We start from the raw sequence: 13,347 nt of genomic DNA, 5'->3' as shown, positions 1-13,347 counted from the left end.
ATGAGGTAATCTGCAACGCTGCAGAACAGAGCAGAGTGCATCCGGTGAGCACATGCAGGGGCTAGCGGTCTGAAAGGGCAGGGTCCCCAGATCTTACATAGTCTTTCTTCAGACCAAAAATATCTATTGGTAATCAAATGATTTCATAATCTTGAGTAAAAAATATACCAAATTCTTATATTTGACTGAGTCTTAAAATATTGATTATCTAAGACAATCTAATGCATATTAAATCATAAGGAAGATCAAATTAACACAAAATCTATGATCGACATCGACCATGATTAGTATTTCACTAAAATAGAAGACTTAATTTAGGCTACGTGACGCAGAAGATGGCTCCTCCACCTGACAGAGCTTTCGGAGGTTATCGCATTTTCGTCGGGGATATTGGGACCAGAGTAGGCAAATATGATCTTGAGAGAGAATTTGACCGTTTTGGACCTATCACAGACATTTGGGTCGCAAGGTAAGTGTCGTACATGTCAAAAGAGTTCGGCAAAATGTTGTATGAGGATTTGTCGGCCGGTGCTGTACCAAATGGCAATGATGATTAGACTAGTGATTGAATGATGCTGCTGTTGATGTTGTAGTACTTGTACAAACATCAACCAATACGATGACCTTTCTTTGCATGGGATTGCATTGCAGGGCTTTGTGGCAGGGCGGGCAGACAGGGCTCCCTCCACGCACATTCACATCATCGGGACTTGTTAGTATTGATAACTAAAAAACAAATGGCAGACCAAGAAGAAATGCCCAGATTCATCATTACAAAAACAGTGCGCAGTGGACATGGTGGGGATCTGGGGTCTGCTGTGCGAGTATGGCAAGCAAAGCCTCGTTGGTTGGCAATGATAGCGGTTTTCATATAAAAATCAGATGTACACCAAGCCATGAAATGAGATCAATTATCCGTAGATTGATAGGTAATAAACACATGAAAAGTGTTGAAATCAGCCGCTTTTTTCGTTTTCTTGTAAAAATCTTGCATTTTTTAAATAACTTTTCACGTTTATGATTTTCCCCTTATACTAATAGCGAGCGCCCTAACGTTAGCTGTTAGCGGCTTCGATTTGCCGATCATCGTAAGTAGAGAGCTGAGCCAGCGCGCGGCGTCCGCGGGCAGTCGTAAATCACACAACACACATAGCGACTCCCCCGGCAGCAACCGCGAAGCTCTTCACGGGCTCCCAATTTCGGGCCAGCCAATTTCACTGAAACAGGCATTGCAATAAGGTCCATTTCGTGTACCGTTGTAACATACTGAGCCTAGCTACATGAGGTTGATAAATTTTCCTTTCAAAAAATCAGAAAACACTTCAATTTTGAAAAAAGTGAAGTTTTGATACTGCCATATTGTGCGCAATGTGGATTAAGTTAAAGTACAAAAATACACCCAAGGTCACGACAAATAAGTGCGAAATTTCGACTTAGCATGCCGAACAGATCGATCTCCTCGGGCTACTAGCGGTAGGTAGCAGACGCAAACCCACATACAGGATGGCAAAAGTAGTTCAGGTTTGTGATTCGAACATGTTGTTTGCAGTACGGCCGTATTACCGGTACTTTTGAAAAGAATGATATCAATGCACCCCTGTCATAATTGCTACAGCTAGCGATCATTGCAAATGGGCTCAGAAACTGAGCACACTGCGTGTGTAGAAAACGATGTACGTGCGCGAGAGCGCCATGTAGTGCTGAATGATGAACGCTAGCAATGAAAGTAACGTTAGCAGTCGTTAGACAGAAAAATCCGTCTGTCAGCAGTCTGGAGGATTTTTAAGATCATTTTTCTACATTTACGGCTCTCCGATGACTCCGTTGACATACGGTCTACGGAATACGTGTCACTGTCTGTAGCGTAGGGGGACTTTTAACCACTTGGCTATGGAGAACTGGGTGAGGTACCTCACCCTTCCGACTTCTCAATTGCATCTTGTTCACAGTCCTAGATCAGCAAAGTTGAACTTCAATAGTAAAATTAACATTTCATGAATACAATGCGCTTACCAGCTGTTTGAACTATTATTATTAAAGACTTGAGTGGAATATTCATGTGGAAAAGGACACAGCTACCAGCTCATGGACACACTACACAGGGAAATCCCATTATAACGAGATTGGATACAACAAGAATGCACTCATAACGAGAAAAATTGTCCGATCCCAACGTACTTTTCGTGTTAACCTATGGGAATTCAAAGTTTAGTTTATTACAAGATAATTTTCGGGTCTAAAAAACAAAGAAAAACAAAGATGAATGTGCGTGGATGTAACTTTTTTATCTGAATTTTTTCTTTCAAAAAAAAAAAAAAAGTGGACAAAATCACACACTATTTCAAAACCAGAATTTGCAGAAACTAACTGTTGAATATGTTATAAGGTTCACTCTCTCTGTTTTAATTGTCTGAATAATCGTTGCGTGCATGTCAGTGACTATACTTCCAGTAATGGAATGCAATCAAGAAGCATCGCAAGTTCATGAAGTCTCTTTCCAAGGACTGCCAATGGAACAGCATAGGGGCAATTCCACGGTATGTAGGACACAGATGCCGAAAATTCAAAATGATATTTGTTTCAAACGCCATACATTTTCAGACAATACTTGAGTTGAAGTTTTAAGAATCATTATGTTTTTCAATAAAAGTGGCCATTTTGATTTTCAAAATGGCTGCCAAAATATGCCTATAACTCAATGGTAAGAAAGAGTGTATTGTCACATAATTTACCCTCTATATATCCACTTTACTAGTACTCTAAACAACAATCTTTTATATGCATGCAGTTACCAGACAAGTCTTTTACCAAATGATAGAAAGAAAAAGCTGGTTGCTTTAAAGAATTTGATAAAAACTTTAAATTAGTTTGACAATGATGGATGTAATGTCAGTTACCAAAAACAAGGAATTTTTAACTTTATTCATTAAAGAAAGTGAGCTGTATGATGTAACTTAGGATTTCTAATGTATGCCCATATGCCTTCCTTTCAATACCAGAAAATAAGGATACTTGGCAAACTGGAGAGTCAAATGAACTCATCAAAATGTGTAACGTCAGTTACCGAAATGTCATATACCAGTATGTAACGTCAGTTACCATGACAGTAATTATAACTTAGGCAAATTTTTTGACTTTAGGCCATTTCAATACATCTGGGAAGTCAAAGGTTATCAACAAAGAGCAGCAATCCCTTTGATAGGGAATGATGTCATCACCATGGTACACTGTATGTCCATGGTTCCTTTTATTTTCTTCACTTTATCTTACTTATTTATATATATATTTTTTTTTTTTGGTGGGGGGTGCTTGAGGTTTTGATTTTTCGGTTCAGCACAAGTTTAAGGTTAAATCATCTGGAAGTTTAGGTTTACCACATGCAATATATAATGCACTCAAATTACTATACAGTACTCACTGTCCTACGGGATGATAAAGCTACCAAATTTGTAGGCCTAATCAATTATGTGGTTGCATGGTAATCACCTTTTTCGATTAAAAAGCTTGTGTACAGCTGTATACCAACAGTTTTATCATCTTTACTAATGACTACTTTTGCAAGCATTTTTCTTTTTTTCTGGAAGCTTGGTGGAGTCTCTACCTCAAGGCAAATGCAGGAACAGATATATTTCTTCGCTTGCACTTAACTGTGTGGTTTAGTTAATATGGCACATCTTGAAATGGTACATGAGCAGGCCTGACATAAGGCATGTACTGTCATTACTGTTTGAAACTAACACTGATGTTGCTCAACATTTAACACTGATGCTGCTCAAAGTGAGAGATGATTCTAGGGTAAAATAAAAAACTGTTCATATTTGTTGATTACTTTATTTCATTCATGCAGGGACATTTTTGTAATACATGATAATTATGAACAGGAAGATTCGTTTATATTGATCTTAGAATTCTTTCGGTGCAAAGTCCTATTTCTTGGTATCTGGGATGTATTTGCAAGCCTTGATATACCAGTGAAAAGGAAAAGAAAAACAATTACATTCCTTCAAGCAAGGAATAAACAAATAATGCCCAAAAAAGCATGTTTCTTCGTCACAGAAAAAATATTAAAAGTGTAACACTATTCATTGAAATCATTATTGATAATGGAGATCATTTTTTTATTTGTGGCCCTAACAATGCCTTGAGGGAGAAGGAGTAAAATAAAGAAAAGAAGAAAGAATATCACAGTAGATTTCAGACATATTTATGAATATTTTTATTTGTATACATGTGTTTTTTCCCCATGACCTGAAAGATATTTTTTTTTTATCACACACAAAAACATCTGTGTTTTGTGTAGTACTGCAGGGCATTATGGGTGGGGTACTCTAGATAGAAACTTTCCTGTTCATCAAAAAAAACCAAACAACAACAACAACAACAAAAACAAACCCTTAGTTATGTAAATATTTATACTTGGAACTGCTGAATCTAAAGGGCTCTGTGTAATTTTAACTGTTGAATAAGCATTCAATCTTAAGACAAATGTCAAGAAATATCCTCTGGTGCATTTACATTATTTTTGCTCAACTGTGCTATGGCATGGGGGGGGGGGGAACTTGCCCCCTAAGGGCCCCACCCCATTTTTGTCTGTATATTTTGTTTTAATATGTTGCTAAGTAAATGCCTGGGATTGCTACTGGTATACTGTAGCAGTATAATAACCTGTTAAATGAATTAGTTCTTTGTAAACCCCATAGCAAAAGTATGTGTAACGTCAGTTACGTAACGTCAGTTACTGACATGTTTACCTTTAAGTTTTCATAAAACATAAAGAAAATGGACTTATGTTTCATTTCATTTGGGTATTTGTAATTGATGAACCAAGGTATGATTCCATATCAAACAAATCACTCTGAAAGGTCAGAATTATAGAATATCACAAAACTATTTCTAATCATGATTTTCCATGTGTAAACCCTATGGCAAATGTAAGCGTAACGTCAGTTACGTAACGTCAGTTACCGTCATGCCTTCACTGAAATTGGCATGGTGCTAAAAGGAAATATCTAAAGTGCACATTATTTTGCACACCTGTTTCTAAGAACCTAGGTATATTGCCATATTAAACACATAAAGTTTAGAAGTCAGGGACATGACATATTTCCATTTAAATCTACACCATAATTTCCCATGTCCTTTTTCCGTAACGTCAGTTACCGACACATTTTCACTTGCTATGTGATAAGAAATGCAGTTTGAGAGAAAAACTTTCCACCTCTTTCTTCATTCTCATGAACTCATTCATCAATGCTAATTATAAGCCCCGGGTGCTTTCATTCACAAAACTACAACATAAACAATTTTATGAAAATCCTTACGTGCAACGTCAGTTACCGTGGAATTGCCCATAGGAATATCTGACAGCGAGAGCCTTCGCTAAAGAATTGACCGATTCGGGTTCGTTGAGGGCAGCAGACATTTTACGGCACAGGGCGCAGCCATAGTGGGTGTATCGGTGTGTATCAGCCGACCCCCCCTGCTCTCCCCCACCCCCGGGCAACATGTTTATCACGCACTTGTAACAAAGGTTCGCGCACTAGCAAGCATTCGCGCACTCAGTACGAGACGCCCATTGGCTAAAGCAGTTTTTCATTCTGCGCGCGTGCTAATGTAGGGAGAGGGGTGGGGGAGTGCGGAGGGGGGGTCGGATGATACACCCAGTATGGCGCTGCCCATGCCAAAAATACACATAGCGCGTCACAGAATCGGTCAATAGGACTATGTTATCACAAACTCTACGATTCGAATTAGTGTTCTTTTTGCTGTAAACAAGAACAAAGTGTGGTGTATAATATGTATTCAAAATGTTAACCTTTCAAAAGATATGTAAAGGGTATATCTTTAACTGTGCGCGGTGAATGTTTGCAAACGTTGCGAATCGTATAATTTCATCAGATCGCAACTGTTACTGAATCCTGACAAAACCTAAAATTTGCCTAAAATTCACTTCGTTCACAAACATTAGCCGCTGAGTTAGGTACCCCCTTTACACATCTTTTTTTAATGAGAGAAATTGAATTATATGTCAAAATTGAATATCGATGTCAAGACGTTGTATGCTAGTATTAAATCAACTCATCTGTATACAATTTATGATCTCAGATTTTGCTGTCAACAGTTTATAGTTTTCGTTATCGTACACGGCATCCTTCAATCCATTCTTCTCTAAATATTCCCACAAAGCATGCTTTCAATATAGGCCCCAAATGCATCGCAACAAGCACATGGCGCTATATGGCTGTTGTTGAGCACATGTTTCACGCACCGCATTGTACAGCAACATTGATTAAAAATAGGAAGTTAAGGCACGGTTTCCTTGAAGGAAATAAACAATGAAAACATAAATTGTGATGTAGACCTTTACCATAATCAAGTCATCAGCTTGTCTTCACACTCATTTAACCCCATCGGCCATATTGACTTCCCTGTCGTGTATGTGTGCAGAAATCCCCCAGGGTTTGCCTTTGTGGTCTACATGTACCGAGAAAATGCAGACAAAGCTGTGAGATCATTAGATGGAAGGTAAGATAAACAAATGTTTCCATGGCCTTGCCAAACAATTCATGTTGCTCATGTCAAAATTTAGGGAGATTACAGTCAGTGCTGGCCCATTGGCAAAGTTGTATCAGAGATGTTGTGCACCACCAGCATATTCATGAGTATGATTAATTGCACATGTCACAAACAAGATATTTTCTTTAAAGGGACTTAAAACCCATACGGATTGAGTGAATGCAGCCATATTAATAGAACAAATCAAAGTGAGTTTGAGAAAATTGAACAATCCGTTCTAAAGTTAAGAAGTTTTGCATTTTTGGTACAGCCATCACTGGATGACAAGATGAACAACTACAATTTCTGATGTCACATATGAAGAATGATGTAAAGAAAATTCAACAGACTTCACTTTTTGTTGAATTCATTTTTGTTGTTGTTGAAAAATACACTTTCCTCGGACTTGTTCCTGACATATGGTAAGGGTAATATAGCATCAATCAAGTGCTCTTCCATTATGCTAGAAAAATGAAATATATCAAATTTAGTATAAACGTGTATGTATAGCAGTGCCTAAATTTATAGTATTTTGACATTTGCAGGGTTGCATCTTAATGTTAACATCTTCCATAAAGGGTAACTATCTTGTTTGAAGAGGGGTGCTGAAACGGGAGGTAGCCCCTTTTAACATGCTACATGTAGGCTACATCACATATTTTTCTCACACCCTCTTCACATGGCATGGTATCATATCCTTCATCTGATGTGTTTGTTTGTTGTGCATTTATGTAGAGTGATATGTGGTCGGAGAGTGCGTGTTGAACACGCCCGTCCCTACCCGGGTCCACCACCTCGGAGGAGCTCTGAGTTTCCAAGGAGTACTGCCAGAAGAAGAAGCAGGTAAATCTGACTCTGAGAACATTTCTTTTGAGTGCACCTTTGTATCCTTTAATATTTGTACCATCATTATTTGTTTGGGGTGTTTTTTTTTTTGGGGGGGGGGGGGGAGGGGGTGTGGATGCAGGGAGTTGTTTAAAGAGTAGGTATTACGAAGGATCATATTCCCTCGATATGTAGGTAGGGATGTTATGATGTGATTATGCTTATGGTAATTCCTTTTATGACTGTGATCTTATGACTTTTATGCATGAAGTTACACATTCGTATGTGGATGGGAAATATGAATAGAAGTTGAATGATGATTAGGGAGGAAGATATATCTTTAAAAGATAAACTGGAATGTGGTTCAAATATGTGTTTTAAAGCTTTTGTGCAGATGTGTGTGCCTTTTCATTATTTTGTTTTTTTTTATTGTAATTTGCCAAAATGAATAGATTTTGCAAAAAGCTCATGTTACATGTCGCTTATTTAACTGTTTTAGCATTCCATGTGATAGTCGTAAAATACTTTTAAACTGTGTGATATTTATAAATCAAAATTTGTCAGGGGGTATTTTATTGTTAGTACAAGTCATTGTCAATATTTCAAATATTATATTGTGTTAGATATGATGGTGTGACCTTACTTTCTTGAGGAACTGAACAAGCGGTCTTATAGGAAATGTGGGTCATCAAATTTATTACCAACTTGGACTTGTTATTGAGTATGCTAAATGATATTGATCGTAATGTGAGATAATGTGCTCAATTCACCTGAGATTTGCACAATGACTTACAGCTTCGTTCAGCGAGCGCTCAATGTAAGCACACTGGGATGCAGCTGAGAGGGCCGCAGACTTCTGAGCCCGACACTGCGGCTAGCAGCGAGCGTCAGCCAACAGCCGGCCACCCAATCCCATGCTGCACTGTCCAATGGCTGCCTCCAGGGGGCTCACTCACTCTCAATCTTAACCAATCCATTTTACGCCACCAAACCACACTACAGCTGACCAAGCTCCAAAGTCCACCCTCTGGCAACCCAACCCAATCGACCAATCTTCCAAACTTGACCAATCTTAGTCACTCAGTCTAGCCTACCTCCAATATTTTGTACCCAAAGAGCAACGACCTCCAGGGCACCATACCCTGACCTTTGTACAGCCATCTATGCTGGCAGCTGATTTAAAATTGCCTAGCTGCAGGATCGGAGTAGGTAAATACTTGTGCATGTAACATTGGTAAAATTACAGTCATTATGATTTTTTTTTTTTTTTAATCCACCACTTCTCACATTTGTAAATGTGGATGTGCAGATGTCCAAAGCCAAACTTGGGTTGTACAACCTCCAACACATGCTTGTAACCATTCACATGTTAAGCCTGCAATTAGGTTCGACAGGATCACTAATGTTGGATTCTTAGGGGTTTAGACTGGAATTGATTTGATGTGTTTATTTAGATATGAAGGGAATAGGGTTTTGGCTTTTTTTTTTTTGGTGAGAATTAATTTGGTTTTCTGTTATGTTGAAATGTGCAAAGTGCACACTTTGCCTGTAATATCCAAATGCAATTTCAATAAAGTACATGTATGCTGTGAGTTCCAAAGATTTGCGTGAAGATAATTCTTCACTGAGAAAACACTGCTCAAGTAACAGATGAAATTGGATGTGTCCACAGAAAATGGAAAGATGAATGTCATTTAGACAGCTGCTGTGTGGATCATAAAATTTAAATTGCAGTTTTAGTCACTTTAGTTTGTGTATGATGAAGAATAATACTAACAACCTTTGTTTACATCAATGTTAATATGTGACACTCATCTTTTGGTATAGAGGCCTGTGTGTCACATGAACAATTTATGTGTAATTAAGTGTGTAGTTACTACCTAAACAAGTGTATGGTTTCCCTTGTAATTACTAAAGTGACATCCCCTACATCTTCTCAATGTGAGCCAGATGCACAACTGATACTTCAGGCAAAGTTCAGGGTAGGAAGAAAAGCACACACAAAAAAAAGAACTAAGAAGAGAAAGATACCAAGAAGAAAGTATTGACAGACAACCCAATCAAAAAAAAAAAAAAAATACATGTAGAGAATTTTTGCCTTTCATTTAATTTGTGAGATAAAAGAAGATCTGCTTGTTGGTGACTGTATGTGTTGTAGCAATCTTCGGTTTTGGGCATTGTCGTAGAACTCATGTTTGATACTAACACCATTGAATTTCTCTGAAACTAGGTCAGGTGGCAAAGATTTCTTTGTGTGAGCAGAAAAGGAGGTGGAAGAAATGAGGAGCAGCGTTCAAATTTCTTTGTGTGTGTATTTGAGATTTATTTCTAATCTCTGTTTGAATGTTTGCTGCATTGTTTTACTTAGGTCAAGGGACAGGAGGTCGAGGTCGAGGTCCCCTCGTCACAGACGAGCGCGTTCCAGATCCCGGTCTCGATCCCACTCCCGCTCGCGGGAGCGGCGCTCAAGTCGACGGAGGAGTACCCACAGCAGGGGCCGGGACAGGTCCCGTTCACGGTCCCACTCGGGGCGCAAGTCCAGGGGCAAGTCCGTGTCCCCGAGAAGGCACCGCACCCGTTCCCGCTCCCACTCCAGGTCCCGTTCCCGACCGCACAAATCTCGCTCTGCCACTCCAAAGAGATCAAAGTCGCCATCACCAGGGAAGATTAAGACCAAACTCAAATCCAAGTCCAAGTCACCTGCACAGTCCAGACCAAGATCTAGATCAAACTCTGCAGCACCTGATGATACTTCAAAGTGAGATTAATGACAACTCCTCATGTGAATCAAGTGAAAAGAAAAAAAACGAAGAAATGAAATACTATTGGAATGGATTAAGCATTGATAGGCATAGGAAAATTTCACATCACTACCTTTATTTTTTTTTTCTAATTGACACTTTTCTTAGTGTACTAACTGAAAAGTAGTTTAAGCAGATAGTTTCTAATATGTACATTAAAACAAATTGCAACTCATGCTAGGCATCAAACTCATTGGATTTGTGTCCAATTGAAAGGGAAAAAAGTGCAATTCATGATCTTTTGCAATTATTATGAGAAAAATAGCAAAGTTTGTTACTAATTTATATAACGCTAGTCAATGTAAGACTACCAGGTAAACTAAGGCCAAATCACCAGCTGACCTGCCTCTAGGAAGCATGCCAATGAGATGGTACTGACTGTTTGACTGATTTGTGTGTATGGCCTCTTTATGGTAATATAACTCTCACAGGTGAGTCTATAAACTTAAAGATGATATCATCTTACGATTTGATAGAATGCCTCACATCAGGCTGCTTTTTATTTATTTTGGATTTGTGTCGAAATGGCATCTTGTTTCCTTTAAGTTCTCCCATGGCAACCATTGCTGCTATAAATGCCGGAAAATTATCGTGTTGTGCAGTTGTTATGCAGTTATAGAAGATGAATAGACAGCTATTGGACTTTACTACCAAAATATGTTAAGGGATGGGACATGTTATTGTTTTGTTGATCAAAAACCCAAGTCTTATAGTAGGCCACGTTACCCAATTGTGTGTGCATGCCTCATCCCTTTATGATTTTCCAGGAAAAGCAAATCACGTGAGCGATCATCGTCAGGGTCTAGGAAGCGTCGAGGCAGCGAGAGGAGTGCAGGAAGCCACAGGAGTGCAGACTTTGACGGAGACGGTGACCGTGACAACGGCCATGGGGATATCAGCGAGGAAGCCATCACCAAGCCCAAGGCTGAAGATCTGATCGAATGGTGAGTGTTTTTTATGCAGTTATGTCTTGTGAATTTCATATACTGTCAGTTCCCTTGTGCTCACATTTTCTTGTATCCTCTTTTTCTAATCACCACACGTACATTGTTACTGAGTTTTATCACCTAAAAGTGGTCTTATATTTATCAGTTTTGTACTCATTGTTTTCAAGTTGCTTACAAAATTTCGCTGACACATCCAAGTATTTACCAAACATTGTTAATGAGAGGCTGTGGAATCAGACACTGTTGCTTTAATTCCATCAATTTCATATCAACATTTGGTTTGTATAATACTTGCTACAAGATTTTCTATTTTCTGTGATGAATGATTCATTGTATATTATTCTGGGGGTGAAAATTGGAATGATTTCATTATTTTTTTCCTTGCTTTTTGTTAGACCAAAATTTGAAATGTACTATTAATGATAGCCTTGATGCAGTGTGCATTAAGAGCTTTTACAGAGATCTATTTTCATATTACTGGTTATAAGAACCAGGTTGAAGTCATGAAACATGTATATTGGTGACATGAATATTGAGAGAAAGGAATAGTTTGTGGTATGGGAGTTTTTATTTCCTTAGCAAATTTCATCCTCAATGAAGATGATTTCATATGAAACTTTTTTGGGTGTTTAATTTGTATTTCAGATACTGCCATTCCTTAAAAAAAAAAAAAAAAAATTATGAATAACTCAAAGTCACCAAAGTGGGCTCATGCATAGAAAGTTAACAGTGCAAAATTTACCATACTGCCAGAGTCAAAGGTTATTCTTCGGTCTTCTTAGGGTTGGCCGGTCCTGAAGACTTCGTTAAAACGGGAGTCCACTGAACAAGGAATCCCCATTATTACAAGGGTGCTGGGACCCGTTTCAGATCATTAGTTTAGATCCTGCACCAAAGTTTGCATGTTCTTTTTTTTTTTCTTTTTTTTTTTTCTTTTTTTTTTTTAAACAACTGTCCTTAATCCCTACCCACCTCCACTACATAATTTTTTTTTTTTTTTTTTTTGTCTTGAGCCTTTTTGAAATGGAAACCATTTTCAATTTATTGTTTTATGTTGTTGCTTTCCATACCACAAGGAATCCTACTGATCAGCAGTTGGAGGAGAGACTGGACGAGAAGATTGAGGATAATCCTGTGGATAGTTGAGAGATGGACTGTGGACATGAAGCAAAACAAACTCCGTGCCCGTGGGACCTAGCGTTTCACCCATTTAACAACCACTAAGAACAGCAGTTATTGGTTCCAGTGATGGGTGGTCTCTGTTAATGAGAGGGTTCCTGGTTGGATGATTGTAACACACAACATCCAGATTGTTCTGAGATTTTAAGTACAACTTAACATGGTTCTGAGCATTATAAGTCCATGCAGAAAGAGTGGACCAAATTTCTGTCCAGCTCAGTGAGCATTCAAGGACAGGGAGATGGTGAGGGTAGGTCACCTTGCAATTCAATGTCAGTATGAAATTTGTAACACTGTGATTGTCATGTAATGATTTTTGTTTTCTAATTTTGTTCCATTTTTTTAAACATTTTTTTTTTTGAGGGAGAGTATAGCTGTACAAAGTAGGCAGTAATGTATTTTCCAGGATGTAAGCTGTATTTTTGCACGATTGAGACAAGCATTCTCAAATGTAAAATACAGATATGAGCCAATTGGTCATTGTATGGAGAATTTGCAGAAGTGTCCTCCCCTTTAACAAGTCATGAAGTAGAGGCTGTGTAACAAAAAGGATAGTGAACAAATTGTTGCCGACAAATAGATCTACAAGATTATATGAAGGCACATCTGCTTCCAAGTTTCTCATGGTACATGGTGGTTCATCCGCATAAGCTCATTTCTAGAAGAGCAAAGGTGAATACAAGTACAGTTTTCATAAGAACATTTCCTAGAGTATATTTGCGGTTAGGAGATTTTTTTTTTTTTTTTTGGTTTTGGTTTTGTTTTGTAATGATCATTGGATGGTGTTTGCCCGATCATGCCACTTTTTGTGGATACTGTAGAACTGTGTCTGTAAATGCCACAAATTTGCCCAAGGAATGACTGTAAATTCAAATACATGTACCATTTAAACTTGTGATATAGTGCTGTGGAAAGGAGTAGCTCCTCACTTGGTATTTGAATTATGTCTGTGAATGTAAATTCACTTGTAAACAAGTGTGTAGGTGAGTACATAGTGGATAACATGAAGTTAAAGTTCTTTTCTATGAAGTTTTAAAAAA

The 13,347-nt window shown here is 38.2% G+C and overlaps 1 protein-coding gene across 1 annotated transcript; it reads left to right on the top strand.

Moving 5' to 3' along the window:
- The first annotated feature begins 333 nt into the window (after positions 1-333).
- On the top strand, positions 334-12,999 carry LOC139725718 (uncharacterized). Its single transcript, XM_071636801.1, has 6 exons — positions 334-469; positions 6,448-6,525; positions 7,291-7,398; positions 9,749-10,138; positions 10,949-11,125; positions 12,205-12,999. The coding sequence occupies exons 1-6, from the start codon at positions 336-338 to the stop codon at positions 12,272-12,274; spliced, it is 957 nt and encodes a 318-aa protein (XP_071492902.1). The 5' UTR covers positions 334-335; the 3' UTR covers positions 12,275-12,999.
- Positions 13,000-13,347: the final 348 nt, after the last annotated feature.

The sequence above is a fragment of the Diadema antillarum genome, unplaced genomic scaffold, assembly GCF_040938485.1.
Source record: "Diadema antillarum isolate AM-2024a unplaced genomic scaffold, OU_Dant_1.0 seq00000057_RagTag, whole genome shotgun sequence".
Classification (NCBI taxonomy): Eukaryota; Metazoa; Echinodermata; class Echinoidea; order Diadematoida; family Diadematidae; genus Diadema; species Diadema antillarum.
Note: the sequence above shows the minus strand (reverse complement) of the source record. Positions and strands in the feature narration are given on the sequence as shown.

What these genes read in the sequence shown, in the direction of transcription:
- LOC139725718 (XM_071636801.1), top strand. Translation starts at nt 336, where the DNA reads ATGGCTCCTCCACCTGACAGAGCTTTCGGAGGTTATCGCATTTTCGTC. An exon ending in ACAGACATTTGGGTCGCAAG is followed by an intron (nt 470 to 6,447) that starts GTAAGTGTCGTA and finishes GTATGTGTGCAG; the next exon opens with AAATCCCCCAGGGTTTGCCT. An exon ending in GCTGAAGATCTGATCGAATG is followed by an intron (nt 11,126 to 12,204) that starts GTGAGTGTTTTT and finishes CCATACCACAAG; the next exon opens with GAATCCTACTGATCAGCAGT.